The 14297-nt window shown below is 50.0% G+C and overlaps 1 protein-coding gene across 1 annotated transcript; it reads right to left on the bottom strand.

Annotated features, from left to right (window-relative positions):
• Positions 1-536: 536 nt before the first annotated feature.
• Positions 537-14294, bottom strand: ARHGAP25 (Rho GTPase activating protein 25; the record flags this gene model as incomplete). The annotated part of the gene is made up of 10 exons (XM_008940190.1): positions 537-747; positions 1333-1916; positions 2425-2624; positions 3576-3697; positions 4244-4317; positions 5515-5647; positions 8033-8240; positions 10795-10914; positions 11325-11412; positions 14187-14294. Coding segments are annotated over 10 exons (1848 nt in total), but the record flags the coding sequence as incomplete, so codon positions are not given.
• Positions 14295-14297: the final 3 nt, after the last annotated feature.

Genomic DNA, 14297 nt, shown 5'->3' with positions numbered 1-14297 from the left:
GTGTGTCGATGTGAACATCTCAGCCGTGGTGCCAACAGCATTTGAAGCCCACCATTCAGGCACACCGCGTGATGGGCTGTGCCACCCCAGACCCTCAGGCTTTTCTGTCTCCCCAGATCCAGGATTTATGGACTTTTTGTTCCACTTGGAAGTGCTGTGGGTGTCTCCAGCAAGGAACCAGCCAGCTGGCAGGAGAGCTGCTTGCTGGTTTTTCATAAAGGCTTAATGTGTCCTTAACCTGAACTCCTGAATGCAAGATAGTCAGTTGGCTTCTTTGACAGGTAACTTGAGCAGCTGAAAGAGGAGTTGAAGGAAACAAACCAAAAAAAGTTGAAGAATATTTTTGAAATGTCCTGTTTTGGAGCCTCTAACTTCTAATAAACCAGCCTCCAACTTCTGGACTCCCTCCTCCGAATCAGCCCGCAGTCAGCAGCAGAACACCAGACAGCACAGGTCCGTGGCTCTGAACCTGCTTGGCAGTTCCTGGGGATTCACGCAGCTGCATTGTATGTTTGTGCACAGCTGGGTGTCTTCTCCTAGTTGGTTTTGGCATCAGTTTTGCTTGTGGATTTAGCTAAGGTTTTTATCTCCTCCTCAAGCATCTTGTTTTTCTTCTCCATGTCCTCCCGTGAGCGCTCTGCATTCATCAACTTCAGCTCCAGTTCCTCAGACTTCTTCTTCTCTTTCTCTATGTCCTGATTCAGCCTCACCACTTTGGCCCAGACTTCATAGTTTTCCTTCTCGAGACTGCAAAGAGAAATGGAACATGAAAAGATTGGATCAGAAGAGTGTTGGGCAGTCAGCCTCTGGCTCTTCAGGAGTCTGCCCTCTGTTTCCTTAAGCAATAAAATCAGCCAGAGGTGCTCTCCTGACCCTTGACTCTCAGTGGCCACATTACATGAGGCAGCAACTCAACACACATCATCTATAAGAACATGACAACGATCTATGAAGCCATATGAGATTGATGGTTACAAAAATGTCATAATGCTACTACTGAATTCTGGATAGCAGAATGGTACAATATTGCAGTAACAACAAGAATTGTGACAGTGCAGCTGTTGCAGAAACATTACAGTGCCATACAATGGTATAGTAAGAAGTACAGAGTATTCCTACTGTAGTAAAATACTAGCAGCTCTGTCATGAGAGTACAGCAGGAGAGAATTGCCTTTTAGACAACTCTAGACTACTCTAACAGTGTATTTTAGCATGAAGCATTTCTATCCTACATGGTATTACTGGTAAATAAATCTCTGCCACACTAATGTTGCAATAACCTGAGCTGAAGACTCCATGCTCTCCAGACAGCACCACTCTGCAGCGTGTTACCTTTTAATTTGCTCCTCGTAGTCATTTCTTTGTAGCTCCATGTCTTTTTCCAGCTTCAGGATCATGCTTTGCAGGAACTCCCTGCTCTCTTCCTCAGGCTTGGAGACCTCGGTAGGGCTGCTGGTGGAGCTGGCTGTTTCCTTTGGCTGATGGCTGGGACTGGGGCAGGGTAGAAATTCCTTATCAGAGCCACTGCTCGAAGGGCTGGGGCTGGAGCCACTGCCTTCCCCACCTTCTGCCTGGGAGGCAGGAACATTGTCGTAGGTCGAAGCCCGGTGAAGGTCGAGGAGCTTAAAAAGATCATGAGACAAGGTTCTCTTGTGTCCTTCGGGGGCCAGGGAGCGCGTGCTGCCCCCAGGGGAGCTTCTCCAAAAGTCACTGCCAAGTATGTCACTCCTGCCACTGCCACCTTTCTCCCCCAGAGAAGCAGCAGCCAGGAACGTTTTCCTGTTAGGTAAAGTCTGAGTTCTTTTCCTTGACTGCATTTTCCACATTCCCAGTGTATCTTTGGACCCGTTATCTCCTCTGGGTGCAGTGGAGCTCGCAGCTGGTCCAGGGGCACTGCTGGGATTCAGGTCACCTCTCTGCAAAAGAGACCCCAGGCATTAGGACAGCCCCGTCCTGCTCTGCCAGCGACTGCTGTGGCTGCAGCATTTACAAGCAGCACATTTGAACATGCTAACAGGAATGGCCACAAGGTTTCCACAAAAAAAATAAACTATTTCGGGTTGCACCATGTTTTCCATTAAAAAGAATCTTTTACAGAGATTCTTTCTTTCTGAGAAAAGCCTTTAATCATCAACGTTTTCACGTCACCAGGAGGAACTGAAAAGGTTTCATCTATTCTGCCCTTTAGCTAAAACACTTTAGGAGTTTTCATTCTTTCCCAGGTCAGTAGATTTTCCACAGGAAAGTGGAAAGTTTCTCTACATCATTTTCCTGATGTAGATATTCCAGGGATGACAGTTACAGCTCTTCATCCTAATAACAGCAAGTGCTCCACGTGGCTTGCTGACCTGTCAGGTCCCACTGTAATTAATGACAGATTTATTAAATTTGCAGTTCATTATTTTTCTGAGGTTCTAGCCTTACCATCTGCCTTTGGATCAAGCTCTCTGCCCTGGGCACCACAGGGTCCTCTGCAGCATCCCAGCCCACGGAGCTGCGTGGGATGGGGGCTTTCTTGTCGTTTTTTTGGCCAGGTGAAGAGGGTGGCACATCCTTGGATGGAGGAAAGAGGACTGCGTGATCACTTATCATCACAGTCATCACTTTCTGGATCTGGGGTGTGCCTGGAAGCAATCAAAGATCTGTCAGCAGCAAACCCCATGTGGCAGGCTTCCTCCCACACACATTAGCATTTTCTGGTTGGTCTGATCCACTCAAGATGCTGAGGGGCTGGAGCAGCTCTGTGCCAGGCCAGGCTGAGAGCCCTGGGGCTGGTCAGCTGGAGAGGAGAAGCCTCAGAGGGGATCTGAGCAGTGCTGAGCAAGAGCTAAAGGGCCCCGGGGGGCAAGAGGCTGGGGCCAGACTCTGCTCAGTGGTGCCCAGCCACAGGACAAGGGGCAACGGGCACCAACTGGAACCCAGGAGGTGCCACCTGAGCAGGAGGAGTAACTTCTTTGGGGTGAGGGTGCAGAGCCTGGAGCAGCTGCCCAGAGAGGCTGTGGAGTCTCCTGCTCTGGAGAGATCCCAAACCCTCCTGGCTGTGACCCTGGGCACCCTGCTGGGGGTGAGCTGCTGGAGCAGGGGGCTGGATGAGATGATCCCCAGAGGTCCCTTCCCACCCCACCACGCTGGGATTGTGGGATTTTTTTTGCATGTGATGTCTGTAGAGCAGAGCAATCTTTGGCCTTAAAAATACTTCTTCTGTTAGTTCTGCTACATCTGGCTTTGCCCATGGGATTATAGTTTGGCTCAGCTAAACAGTAATTTCTTTGAGTTTCCTTTGTTTCTGTAAGAAGAATTTTACACCTTCCCCCTCTAAGCAAAAGATGACTTCACCAAATTCCTGAATTGTTTGGAATCTATGGAGGGAACACACAGTGCAACTCCTGAGGGCTTTTTTTTGGTCAGCATAAACTCATTTATAGCCTAACTAACGTATGGCTTTACTCCACCCTGCTGTACTTACTGTGTCTGGCTGGGTCTACCATAGAAAATTTTTAATTTCAAGGTTGTGGATGCAGCTATTTCAGCACATCAGATGCTCCTATGCCAATTATTCCAGGAGTCCCTTTTACCTCTCATAATAATTGCAGGATCCTCTCTCTGAGGTCTGATGAGGTTCACACCAATCACTGTTGCCAGGTTATCCACACTCATCTTGTTGACACTAGAGTTCAACTGTATTTCATGTAGAAACCTGCCAGAGTCCAAAGGGAAGTATTTAAAGTCAGAAGACTACAGAAACCCTTACACACCCATTGGTGTCAAATCCTGGTTAATCCATCCAGCTCCTCCTCTAAGTCTGAAGGACAGAAACGTAATTGCCTTATAACTGCAACCTGGAGCTGGGGCTTACTGGTATAGATAGAAAAACCACCATGTGATGAGCTGCTTACCTAAAAAAAAATCAAAAAGGGAAAACCCCCATCTACTCTCTAACAAGAGAAAAATCACCCAAGCTAGGTGAACCCCAGCAGTTTTGTTGCACAAGGCTTTGTCTAGAAAAACTATACTTGATTTTAATTCTCAGGGATTCCTCAGTGAGTTTTAGGGTAGGCATTTATGCTCAGACATAAGGTGTTTACCCCCCACAGCTGAAATTCTCCCATTATAAAAGTCAGGATCTGATGACTCAAGGGGAACCAAAACAAGGCTTAGGAGTGCTTTCTGGAGGAGTCAGCCTTGGGGATGATCTTTGTGCTCACCAAATCTGAGCAGTTCATAACTTGGGCAGAGGACTGACCTGCAGATATAGCTGAGCAGGTTGTAGTTGTCTCTGGGAAGGAGGGACAGTTGCTTCAGGAGTTCCTGATGGCCCTAAACACAAGATAAGAAAGAGCTCTATAAAGATTCACAGATACACACGGACTCCAGAATGGCTCACGGTCACTCCATCTGTCCCTGTATGGTCTCACCTCTTGGCATTTGCTTGCCTGGGAAATTACATTTCTCCAGCAGACCAAGCACGGACATAGGGAAGTTTTTGTAGGCTGCCCATTGTCCAGCACCACTGCTGCCACAGCAGCAAAGGAAGGAGCAGGGTCCCTCTAGCCCAGCATGAGTGTGATGAGCTCTTTGGAAAGAGCTGCTCATTCCTAATCTCCTTGCATTTCTTACATAGAAACTCTTAGGACATCTTTAAACCCAAAGATCCTGCAGTGAAACAGACTAAAAGAAACGTTGGCTCTTCAAATACAGGGATGAACCCTGCAGCTCACAGAGCTCACTCTACCAAGGATGCCCACCCTGTTTCTTTGTGTATGGGAACAGCACCCATCTGTGGGTTTTTTGCAGTGGAGGGGTTTCTTTTCCACCAAAATATGTATTTAGGAGAAGACAGCTCCCATCTGTTTAAGCCCATGGGCTTCAATTGTGCCAGGGAAGACTTCAACTGAATATAAGGAAGAATTTCTCTCCTGGCAGAGTGCTGAGGCCTTGGCCCAGGCTGCCCAGGGAGGTGCTGGAGTCCCCAGCCCTGGAGGGGTTCAAAAATGTGTAGGTGTGGCACCTGGGGACATGGTTTAGTGGTCATGGGAGTGTTGGTTTGATGGTTAAACTCTATAATCTTGAGGGTCTTTTCCAACCTTTATGATTCTCACTTCTCTCTCTCCCAAATCCCCATTTCCTTCCTCGGTCTCACCCAGAGCCCTCCTCTCTCAGCTCGGGCTGCAGGAGGTTTCAGTTCCTTCCTCTCTCGGTTTTCACACTCGCTGTTTGCCGCAAGGGCTTGATGAAGAGGTGCTGAGCAGCTCTTAGACCTGCTCCAGGAATTTAAGCTTCAAAATGGATAAACCCATGATGTCAAGTTGGGAATCCCCACTGGCTTTGGGAGACTCTCTTTTTAATTGCTTTTTTCTTTTCTCCTTTTTTTATTTTCCAGATTGCAAAGCTCAGTCATTACTCAACTTATGATACACAGCTAAATATGCACCCAGCTTCTCCAGCTCACAAACCCTGGCTCTGAAACGTAATTTTAAGGACAGAAGAAGGGAAACAAATTCAACTCAACTCTACCTTTCTCTCATCTGTGTCCAGTGTCTGACCGCAGAGCAGGAAATCCTCATACTGCAGCCAGGGCACGACCGGCTCGGGGAGCTCCCGCAGGTAGAGTTTGAACAGAGAGGCCACGGTGTGCACGTCTGTGTCCCTGCAACACACAGAGAGCTGCTCACCTCAGACTCAGGCCCATCTGGTGGGCAAACCCTGCCCTGCTCCAGGGGCAGGACATCACAGTAAAGCTCTGTGTATAGATGCCAGAGGCAGAGAGGTGTAAATAGGGAGGACAAAGCGAGCTGGGGGGGAATCCGTCGGGCACCTCAGGCCAGGGAATGGCCTCAGCTGGCACGAAAATAACTGTTGGGTGGAGATTTTTCCCACCATGGGGGTGGTAGGTCCCCAGTGTCCATACCCAGGCTGAGCCTTCCCAGCCCGTGGAGGACTCTTGAGGGCTTGCATGCAAACAGAGCCTGGAGCTCACGTGTTTGGCAGGCGCTCCCCGCGCTGTGCAGAGCTTGCCTGGGGTTTGTAAGATCAACAGCAATTACTGAAGATGTTCTGCTGGGACAGATGTTTGCAGCTTTGCATACCACGTAGTTTACATTATGTCAAAAGGACACTGTCAAGATCATAAACCTCCCATTTGACCTACCTTGAAGTCGCTAAACTGTTATAAACTTCTAGCAAAAAAAAAATCCCCCAGGTCATTTATTTTTAGAATTGGTTGGGGGTTTTCAAACACTATTATTTTTAACAAATACACATAAGCATAGAGGAATTTTTTCAGAGCTATGTTTTTGTAGGGCCTACAAATACACACCAGTAGGCACCATGGAAGCCTGGACTCCAACAGCAGCTCTCTAACGCTCCCCACCCAACTCTGCCACGTTTGTGCATACAGGCCCATCTGTGCAAACCCAAACAGGCTGCCAAGGTGACACTGAAGGTCAAGCCAGCACCTTGAAGTATTCAGGTCCCTGGAGAACACATCACTGGCCTTCCCCTTTGCTGAGAAAATGAAATTGAGGTGCGGGGGGGGGCAGTGGCCCTGGGGTCACCGCAGCGATGCCCACGCCAAGCCCCGTGGCACAGGGTTAACCCCACGGGGCACAGGGCCAACCCCTGCCATGCCCCACTGCAGAACACTGCTCTGCAAGACAGGAAAAAGGGCTTCAACTTCCTATGACCCCCACACAGGTTACAACAGGAAAGCTCTCAGCAGGGCTCTGGCACCCAGAAAGAGAAAAATTCTCAGCTGCAAAGCAAGAGGCCAGGACAGGGACAGTCCCCGAGCCAGGCAGCTCTGCCCTGCACAGCCTGGGGACCCGCCAGGTGAGTGCCCTGGCTTTCTGAACAAAGCTGCAGAAAGCTGGCTAAAAACAGGAAAAGTTTTGCAGTTAGGGACAAGCCTGTGAACAGAGAGATGAGGCCCCAGTATTCTACTCAGTTTTGCAAAGGGCCAGGGAAGCTCCTGGGGTTCTGGGTGCTTCCCTCCCAAATTCCCTCCCCTTCTCAGATTCTGCCAGCAGCTCTCAGAGCCCTGTGGGCAGCCCCCAGGCCTGCAGAGATGGGGCATCCCCACAGCCAGTACCCAACACCTTCATACACGTGCCTGGGCATCTGTATGTGCCTGCTCAGTCCTTGTCTTGGTTATGGTGGACAGAGCAGAAATTAAACCAAAAAGCCTCATTTTAGGTGCTAATTGCTTTCACCAGTGCAAACCAGCAGGTAAAGCCCTGCCTTATGTAACTAGGGCCCAGTGCAAGGGGTTAAACTGACCTGGGGGTGAGGACAGATGGGAAACCTCCTTAGAGACAGTGAGGCACCTGCAGGGACAGCAGGTCTGTGAGCTGTCATGGAAGAGCTTCACAAAGAGATGCATCAGGGGTTTACAGCTCTTATTTTGCACAGGGTATGGCAGAAGCAGCAAAGTCTTCCCTGAGCCCTACGGGCAGGGACAGGCAGCTCTCCCAGCTTTAGGGACCTGCCATTTCCTCTTAGCCCTGTAGAGGAAGGGGGTGAGGAGGATGCAGCCTTGCAGCAGCCAAAGTCTCTCTCTCATCTCTATGTGGTGCTGTAGGGAAAAGCAACAGGAGGAGAATGTTGTGGCTGTGAGCTGGCAGGGACAGAAGTAACTTCTGTGTGCATTAGGATGTTCTCTGAGCTTCTTTATGAGCCTCTACTTGCTCCCCTTTCTCTAGAGCTCTGCTCTTAGCTGATGGGCTATGTAGGCTCTTCCCTTTGCCTCCTTCCTTGGCTGCTCCTCCACATGGTAATTGCAGTGTGGGGCCTGGATTTTCCTAAACGCTTTCATTTATTTCCATCAATCTCATCTCAGCACCCTCTGATTCTGCTTTTCTTTTCTCTCCATTTGGGGTTTTTGCTCAATCCTCTCTCCTTGTCAAGGCTTTGTGGAAGATCCAAGTTTCCTGCAGGGCACTGCTGGGCTCTCAGGGGTGGTTAGACAGGCTGCTTTTTCCCAGATTTTGTGGCGTATGAGATCTAGTTGAGTAGGAGAGGGGGAATCCAACATTACCTGTCGAATGAGGGCCTTTCCCCAGCATCAAAGGCCTCCCTGAGCTGCTTCACCAGGTTGTCCTGGCCGGGGAGGCGGAAGATGCCCTCCTCGCTCACACCGTGCTCCCGGATGAACTCAGCACACTTCTGCACCAGGATGGGCACCTGGTGCTGCCCAAATTTCTGCTCGTAGGCCATGGTCTCCGCCAAGCGCTGTCCGAACACCGCTGGGGAAGGGGCAGAGGTTAGAGGAGCCCACCAGGGTTGCTACAGGCACATTACTTATCAAGGGGGATCAGGTACAAACGTGACAGGAGTACACAGAAGTTCCTATGCTTCTCTGATAACATTGGAGCTACAAGAAGTCTGCAAACTGGGGAAAGCAGAGCTTCTTCTACAGAAATAGCAAAAGGAAACCTTATTGCTCCTCCAGGTAATTAACAGCTCTCAAAGTGGAAAAAAAAACAAGCTTTGGGTTTTTTGGCATGCTGCTTGCCTGCCTTGGAGCAGGGTGGGGACAGAGAGGGAGATAAGGACAGTAAAAAGGCTGATGGGAGGGCACAGGGAGAGAAGGCAAGCTTATCACACAAAGCCCAGGAGTCCACCAAAGAATAAGGAAAGCAGCCTTGCAGAGATTTGGAGCTGCAAGTCTTACTGATTTAGTTGCTTTTCTTCCCCCTCCCCTCTCCTCTCACCCTCCAGAAACTCCCTGTGCAAGGAAGACCAGCATTTGCAATGGGTGGTACCTTTCCTTTGGAGCAATGGCTTTTTCCTCCTGAACCTGCAGCAAAAGAAGAGCTTGAAGGTGGGAATGCAGCAGCCTGCATCCCAGCTCTTCCTCCTTGGAGCCTGGGGCATGGTAAGAGCAGACAAATCCCAATACAAAATGGCTGTGGGATATTAAAGGCGAAGGGTCCTATGGTCCTCAGCTGTAGTTTTGTCCCAGCAGTGCCTGTGATGTGTTCACCTCATGCTCTGAAGGCTGAAATAATTCCTGTGCATCTTCCAGACCAGGAAAATGCAATAAACACTCTCATCTGGAACCACAAGGCTTGTCAGCACCTGCCTGATCATGGAGGTTTTTCATTTATGAGTTGCTTAACCTTTTAAATAATTAGTATAAACCTGCCATTGTGCAAAGGAAAAGTAAATAATGCTCTTTTTTTCTGCCTCTCTGCTTTGGTTGCTGATAATGAATTCCTTATTTAATTTGGGGCTACCTCCCAGGGGTCAATGCAGTGCCCGTGCCAGCCCACTCGGCAGGTGGTTGTCATTGTAGGATGGCAGCCACCCCTACAAAACCCCTCTGAGATTTTGGAGATGGTTTTGCTTTTCCTTCACTCTTTGCAGCTGCTCTGCTTTTTGGTGTGCAACCAGCTCACAACTGGCTGGGGCACGTGGGGCTGCTCCCAGGTGGGCTTCTGCCAAAACTTCCACTGTGTGGTGGGTTGCTTTAAAAGCACGTGCTGCCTCAGCTTGTATTGAGGCCAACAACCTACAGCATGAAGTTCTGGGGCCTGTTAACCTGTGTGTTGACATAAAATGCAGCTCCATGGTGCCTGACTTCTCTGCCATCCTCAGGGCTCTCTGTACTACTATAAATCAAAACTGCCAGCCTCCTAAGTCGAAGCAAGGATCAGATGCAGAGTTGTTGTTAAATAGCAGAGCCAGGTGGGGCAATGCCCTGGAAGCTTCTTGCTCCTGCAAACCTAATTTCAGATGAGTAACACAGCCTCCCCCAGGGCACAGCCTGTTTCAGGTTAGAGGCAGAAAACACCAGGGCTGCAGAGGAGAAACAGCCTTGTCCTCATTCAGGTGAAGGTCCTCTGTGCCTACAGCAGAAGGAGCTCAAGTTGGCAGTGCCTACATGCCTCTGAAGTGCTGTGATTTATCTAAACACAGGAACTATGGGAGAGCAGAGCATCACCATGCTTGTCTTACAGAGCTGAAAGGCATGGACCCTATGAAAGAATTATCTACATGATCAGGGCAAAGCACAGAGGAGAGGCTAAGGGTGACCACCTGGGTTAATGCTCTTTTGGAAGAGAGCTGAAGAGACTCCCAGCCCTGCTTCATTGGTAGATCTCATAGGGGTTCATTCTGACAGGAAAAGTCTGGAGAGCTCTTCCTCACAGGAAAAGTGGCTGGAATGACCTTCACTGCTTCCCTTGTGGCTTTCACGTGTGGTGGCCTATTTACAATGTGCTCCTTTCTGAGCAGTTCATGTTTCATACTTCCCTGACCACAATTTGGTAATGGCATAAACACATGCCCAAGGGGGCTGGAAGCTGGATCCTGTTGCTGCCAGCCTTGCCTGTGCATGAGAGGGCGATGGCATGGCCAAGGCAGAGTGAGGAACAAATGGGGGCAGCAGGGCTGGGCTGAACAGGGAAAGCTGGAAGAAGAGCAAAGTGAGGAAATTAGCACATGGAAGGCAAGATTTTTCAATGCTTTGCCTCAGAAGGCGAGTTGTTTTCAGGAACATTTTCTGGGGTCAAAAAGTCAATGAGGAAGTACTCAAAGAGGCTGAAACCAGCCCAGAAATCTTCTTTCATGCTTGGCTGCCATTTCCTTAGCACTGTCCATGTTTGCAGCAGACCCAACACCACAGGGTCACTCTAGGAGGAAGTTTCTGAGGTGTTTCAAGTTAGTCACACTACAGCTCTGTTTTCCAGTTTCAAGACTTTATGAGCCCAGCTTTGAAACCCTCACACAAAGGTACCACAGACCACGAGATGATGGGAAATCACCTCTCCAGGAGCCTTCCCTGCTCCCCTTTACCTCCCGATGCTGATCCCAGCACTCTTCGGATGGATTTAACCCATTCCTCCATCTCAGACTGGGAATTAGCCATGAGCACACAGGTGTCCTGCCCTGCCCGGGTCTGGTCTCCAGAAACCCCTGAAAAAAAACATCAGTGCATCACATATAGAGAGGGTTGGAGCAGAAAAAAACACATTCTTGTTTTCTTTGCTAAGTGCTTTTGCTTCAGTATTCCCTCATTAAAGTCTATTTGACTGTGAAATGAAGCAGCACTCTTACATTTCACCCTTGCTGAAGATCTGCAAGAGAGGAACAGAAACTGCCTAACGCTGCAGCTTGGGAAGGCTTCTCAGCATGGGACACAAGCCCTCCTCCAACCCCAACATGTAAATGTTGAAAGCAAGACATGAGTTTTCATGTGCAACGCAGCGCTGGGGGGACCTTGAAAAGAAGTGGGAGCAAAAGGACCTGCAAATTTACTTGCCCAAATAGTTTTGGGTGAACAGCCCAGCCCAAAAACCTTCAACAGAGGAGTGAAGCAGACTCACCTGGGATGATTTCAAAGATAAACTTCCCTCCTTCCTCTGGGTTGCTGGCCACCTCCTTGATGATGCTTCCCTGGAGAGACAGGCAGCCCTAGGACAAAGCAGAGCAGGAGCTGCACATAGCTGGGTCCCATCTCTGCCAGGCTGATGCTACCACAGGCAGCACTGCAGGTGGAGGTCCTGCTTCCAAACAGGCCTGAGGACCTGGTGTCCTATACACATACACATTCTAAAAAATTACTTTTGAAACAAAAAGGGACACTTCTTAAATGGAAGTTTTTCTGACAAAGTGATTCTCAGAAGGATTCTTTTGTTTTGTTCTTTCCTTTCTTTCCCCTCCCTTCTCGTGTTTTTTTAACCCCTGTTGGGTGTAGAGGAAGAGTCTATAAAAGAGAGGGGACTTGGCAAAACACTGAAGCATCCTGTTTCTGCTACACCAGAGCAGGAAAACTGTTCCTTTGACACAGCATCACTCAAACCCAGAAACCAAACCCAAAGTTTGCAGGAGAGGAGTAGAGACAAAGAAGAAAAGGGGAGAGAAATAAAAAACCAGAGTGGAAACCAGCCATTTCTTTTGGACCTTCCTTGCCCAACCGTTGTGGCAAACGTGGGCAGCCCAGTCCACGGAGGGGATGGGTGGGGGCCAAGCAGGCCTGTGAGTCAGCCCCGGAGGCCTCCCCGGGCAGGAAATGTGCCTGTGCCACAGAAATGAAATTTCTCAGTGATTTCAGGCTCCTGAAAGCTCCTGTGAGCAACGAGGACCCTCAGTGCTCCAGAAGCCTGACCTGCAGCTGCACCAGCCAGAATCATTCCCGGGATCAGAGGCTTGGAATGCCCCAGGATGGTGCTCCAGGGGCATGGGGAGAGCTGCCAGCAGCACCATCCACAGCAGCAAGGTTTCCACTGCACTTTCTGTTCCTGCCTCCAGTTTACAACCAGGAAGACTGCTCCTCCCAGTCACCCCTGGAACAGGACCTGGATCCCACTGGGCTCAGCCCTGTGCTTTCACCCCCAGCATCTCCTGATCACCTTCCCCTTATGAGTGTTTCCTACCTTGACATTAGTTTTGCTACCAGTAACAATTTCTACACAGAATGGTTTTCCAGCAAAGGGGAGGACTTTCCTCTGGAATTTCTCAAAACAAGGAAAAGATGGTGGATATTCAAAAAAATAAGTTACATTCTAGAGAAAATGATTGGAAACATAGAAAGTTATCCATATGAATAGGGAAAACAGCCTATTTTCCTCCTGGCAAGTTGTTTTGCCAATGACCAGGCCCAACACAAAGGATAACACCAGCAGGGAGATGAACCAATACACAGACTGTCTTGTAGACAGAAATGTTACTATGTGAATGACCCCCGGGGGTACAAACAAGTCAACAAGCTCAGACATGATAGACACCACCCCCAACGACCCCACAAACGACATGACCCGGCCCACAACAGGGGGTACAAACAGGGACCCGAGGGTGCCCACAGCTGGCATGGGAAACAGCCAGAGCAGCCAGTTAAACACGTAAGAAAAGGTGCCCACATGGCAACTCTCACCCGATCGACCCGCGTTTGCACAGGCCTAAACAGACCAGGGCCCAGCTCCAGGAGAGTCAGGAGATCTGCCCTGAACCAGGCAGCTCTGGGGAGTGCACCCCACAGACAGACACTCCTGACTCCCTGCCAGTGGTCCCAGCTTTTATCCCCAAGCAGACCCCTGACCTTTGTCAGCTCCCTGCGGGACCCCTGGGGCTCATTTCCCTTCTGGCTCTCCCTGCCGGGCCGGCCGCACCCTGGGGGAAGCTCTAAGGCAAACTCACCTCTCGGGATGAAGGGCTGTGGGAATCACCCCTATGTCAACCTTAATTCAGGGGCTTGGGGTTCAAACTCCCGCATTTCACAAGTATACTACAATGCAGGAAATGGTTTGTACAGAGGACTTGTGGCAGCCTGGAGGGGCTGAAGATGGGAGGATGCTTCTGGAAAGCTGTGGACATCAGACACTGGTGCAGACATTTAGATCATGCCCAAGTGGGTGACCACACTCCTGTTCTGTGCAAAGGGTTGGGTGCACGTTGTGCTCTCCTGAGGATCTCTCAAAGCATCAGAACTGACACGCACTGAAGCATTCAGTGATTTCAGGCAGTTTCCCTTAGAGGAAAGGGCGACGGGGCAGGTTTCCTCTGGCCACGCAGGGTGGGCTTGGGTGGCAGCCAAACACAAACTGCACCCACAGCTCTGAGCCCTCTGCAAAGGCTGGGGCTGGGCTGGGATTCCAACCCAGAGGACAGGGAGAGAGAGATTTCCTTTCCTTGTCCCTTCAGCTTATCCCATGGCAAGAGGTCCTAGGGAAGCAGCAGTCCTTCACTGTCATCTGCCCCGCCCACAGCCCTGCTGTGAGGTCTGTCTTGGGCAGAGTCTCACTCCCAGGCTATGCTGAAGGTTCTGCTTGTTTGCTCCTAAAAGCATCCTGTAAGATGCCTTTCCCACTGGGTGCAGGGCTAAAAGCTCCTGTCAGCTTGTGTGCCAGCCATTGCTGCACCAGCCATCCCAAAGTGGTGGTGTAGTGACACCCTTCCCTCCCCAGCCTGCTTGTGTTGTCTTGGAGAACAAAAGCAACTTTCTAGTTGGTAACTGGATTTTCCAGCACCCTGTTGCTTGGGCACAGAGGAACCAAGCCCGCTGCAGGGCTCACAGGCTCTTTAAGAATTTCAGTGCACAGATGAAGCTCCCAATCAGGGTATCTCACCTCTGCCACTGCCCAGAGGCAGAAAACTCCTTTAACACCCTGCTCCACACCCATCTCAAACCATTTCCCGAGGAGCAAAGCTGCAAGAATGGGAAGAGTGAGGACTGGAGGAGCTGTGGTTACCTGTGGTTTGACATCATCCTCATCCTTGTAGTAGTAAAGCTGCTGGCCCTTGAGCACGAAGTACCTCTGCTGCCAGTTCTTGACGATGGAGCGCTGCTTCTTCAGCCAGCC

Source organism: Merops nubicus, unplaced genomic scaffold, assembly GCF_000691845.1.
Source record: "Merops nubicus isolate BGI_N331 unplaced genomic scaffold, ASM69184v1 scaffold32045, whole genome shotgun sequence".
Lineage (NCBI taxonomy): Eukaryota > Metazoa > Chordata > Aves > Coraciiformes > Meropidae > Merops > Merops nubicus.
The sequence above is the reverse complement of the archived record's forward strand: the minus strand, read 5'-3'. Positions and strand labels throughout refer to the sequence as shown.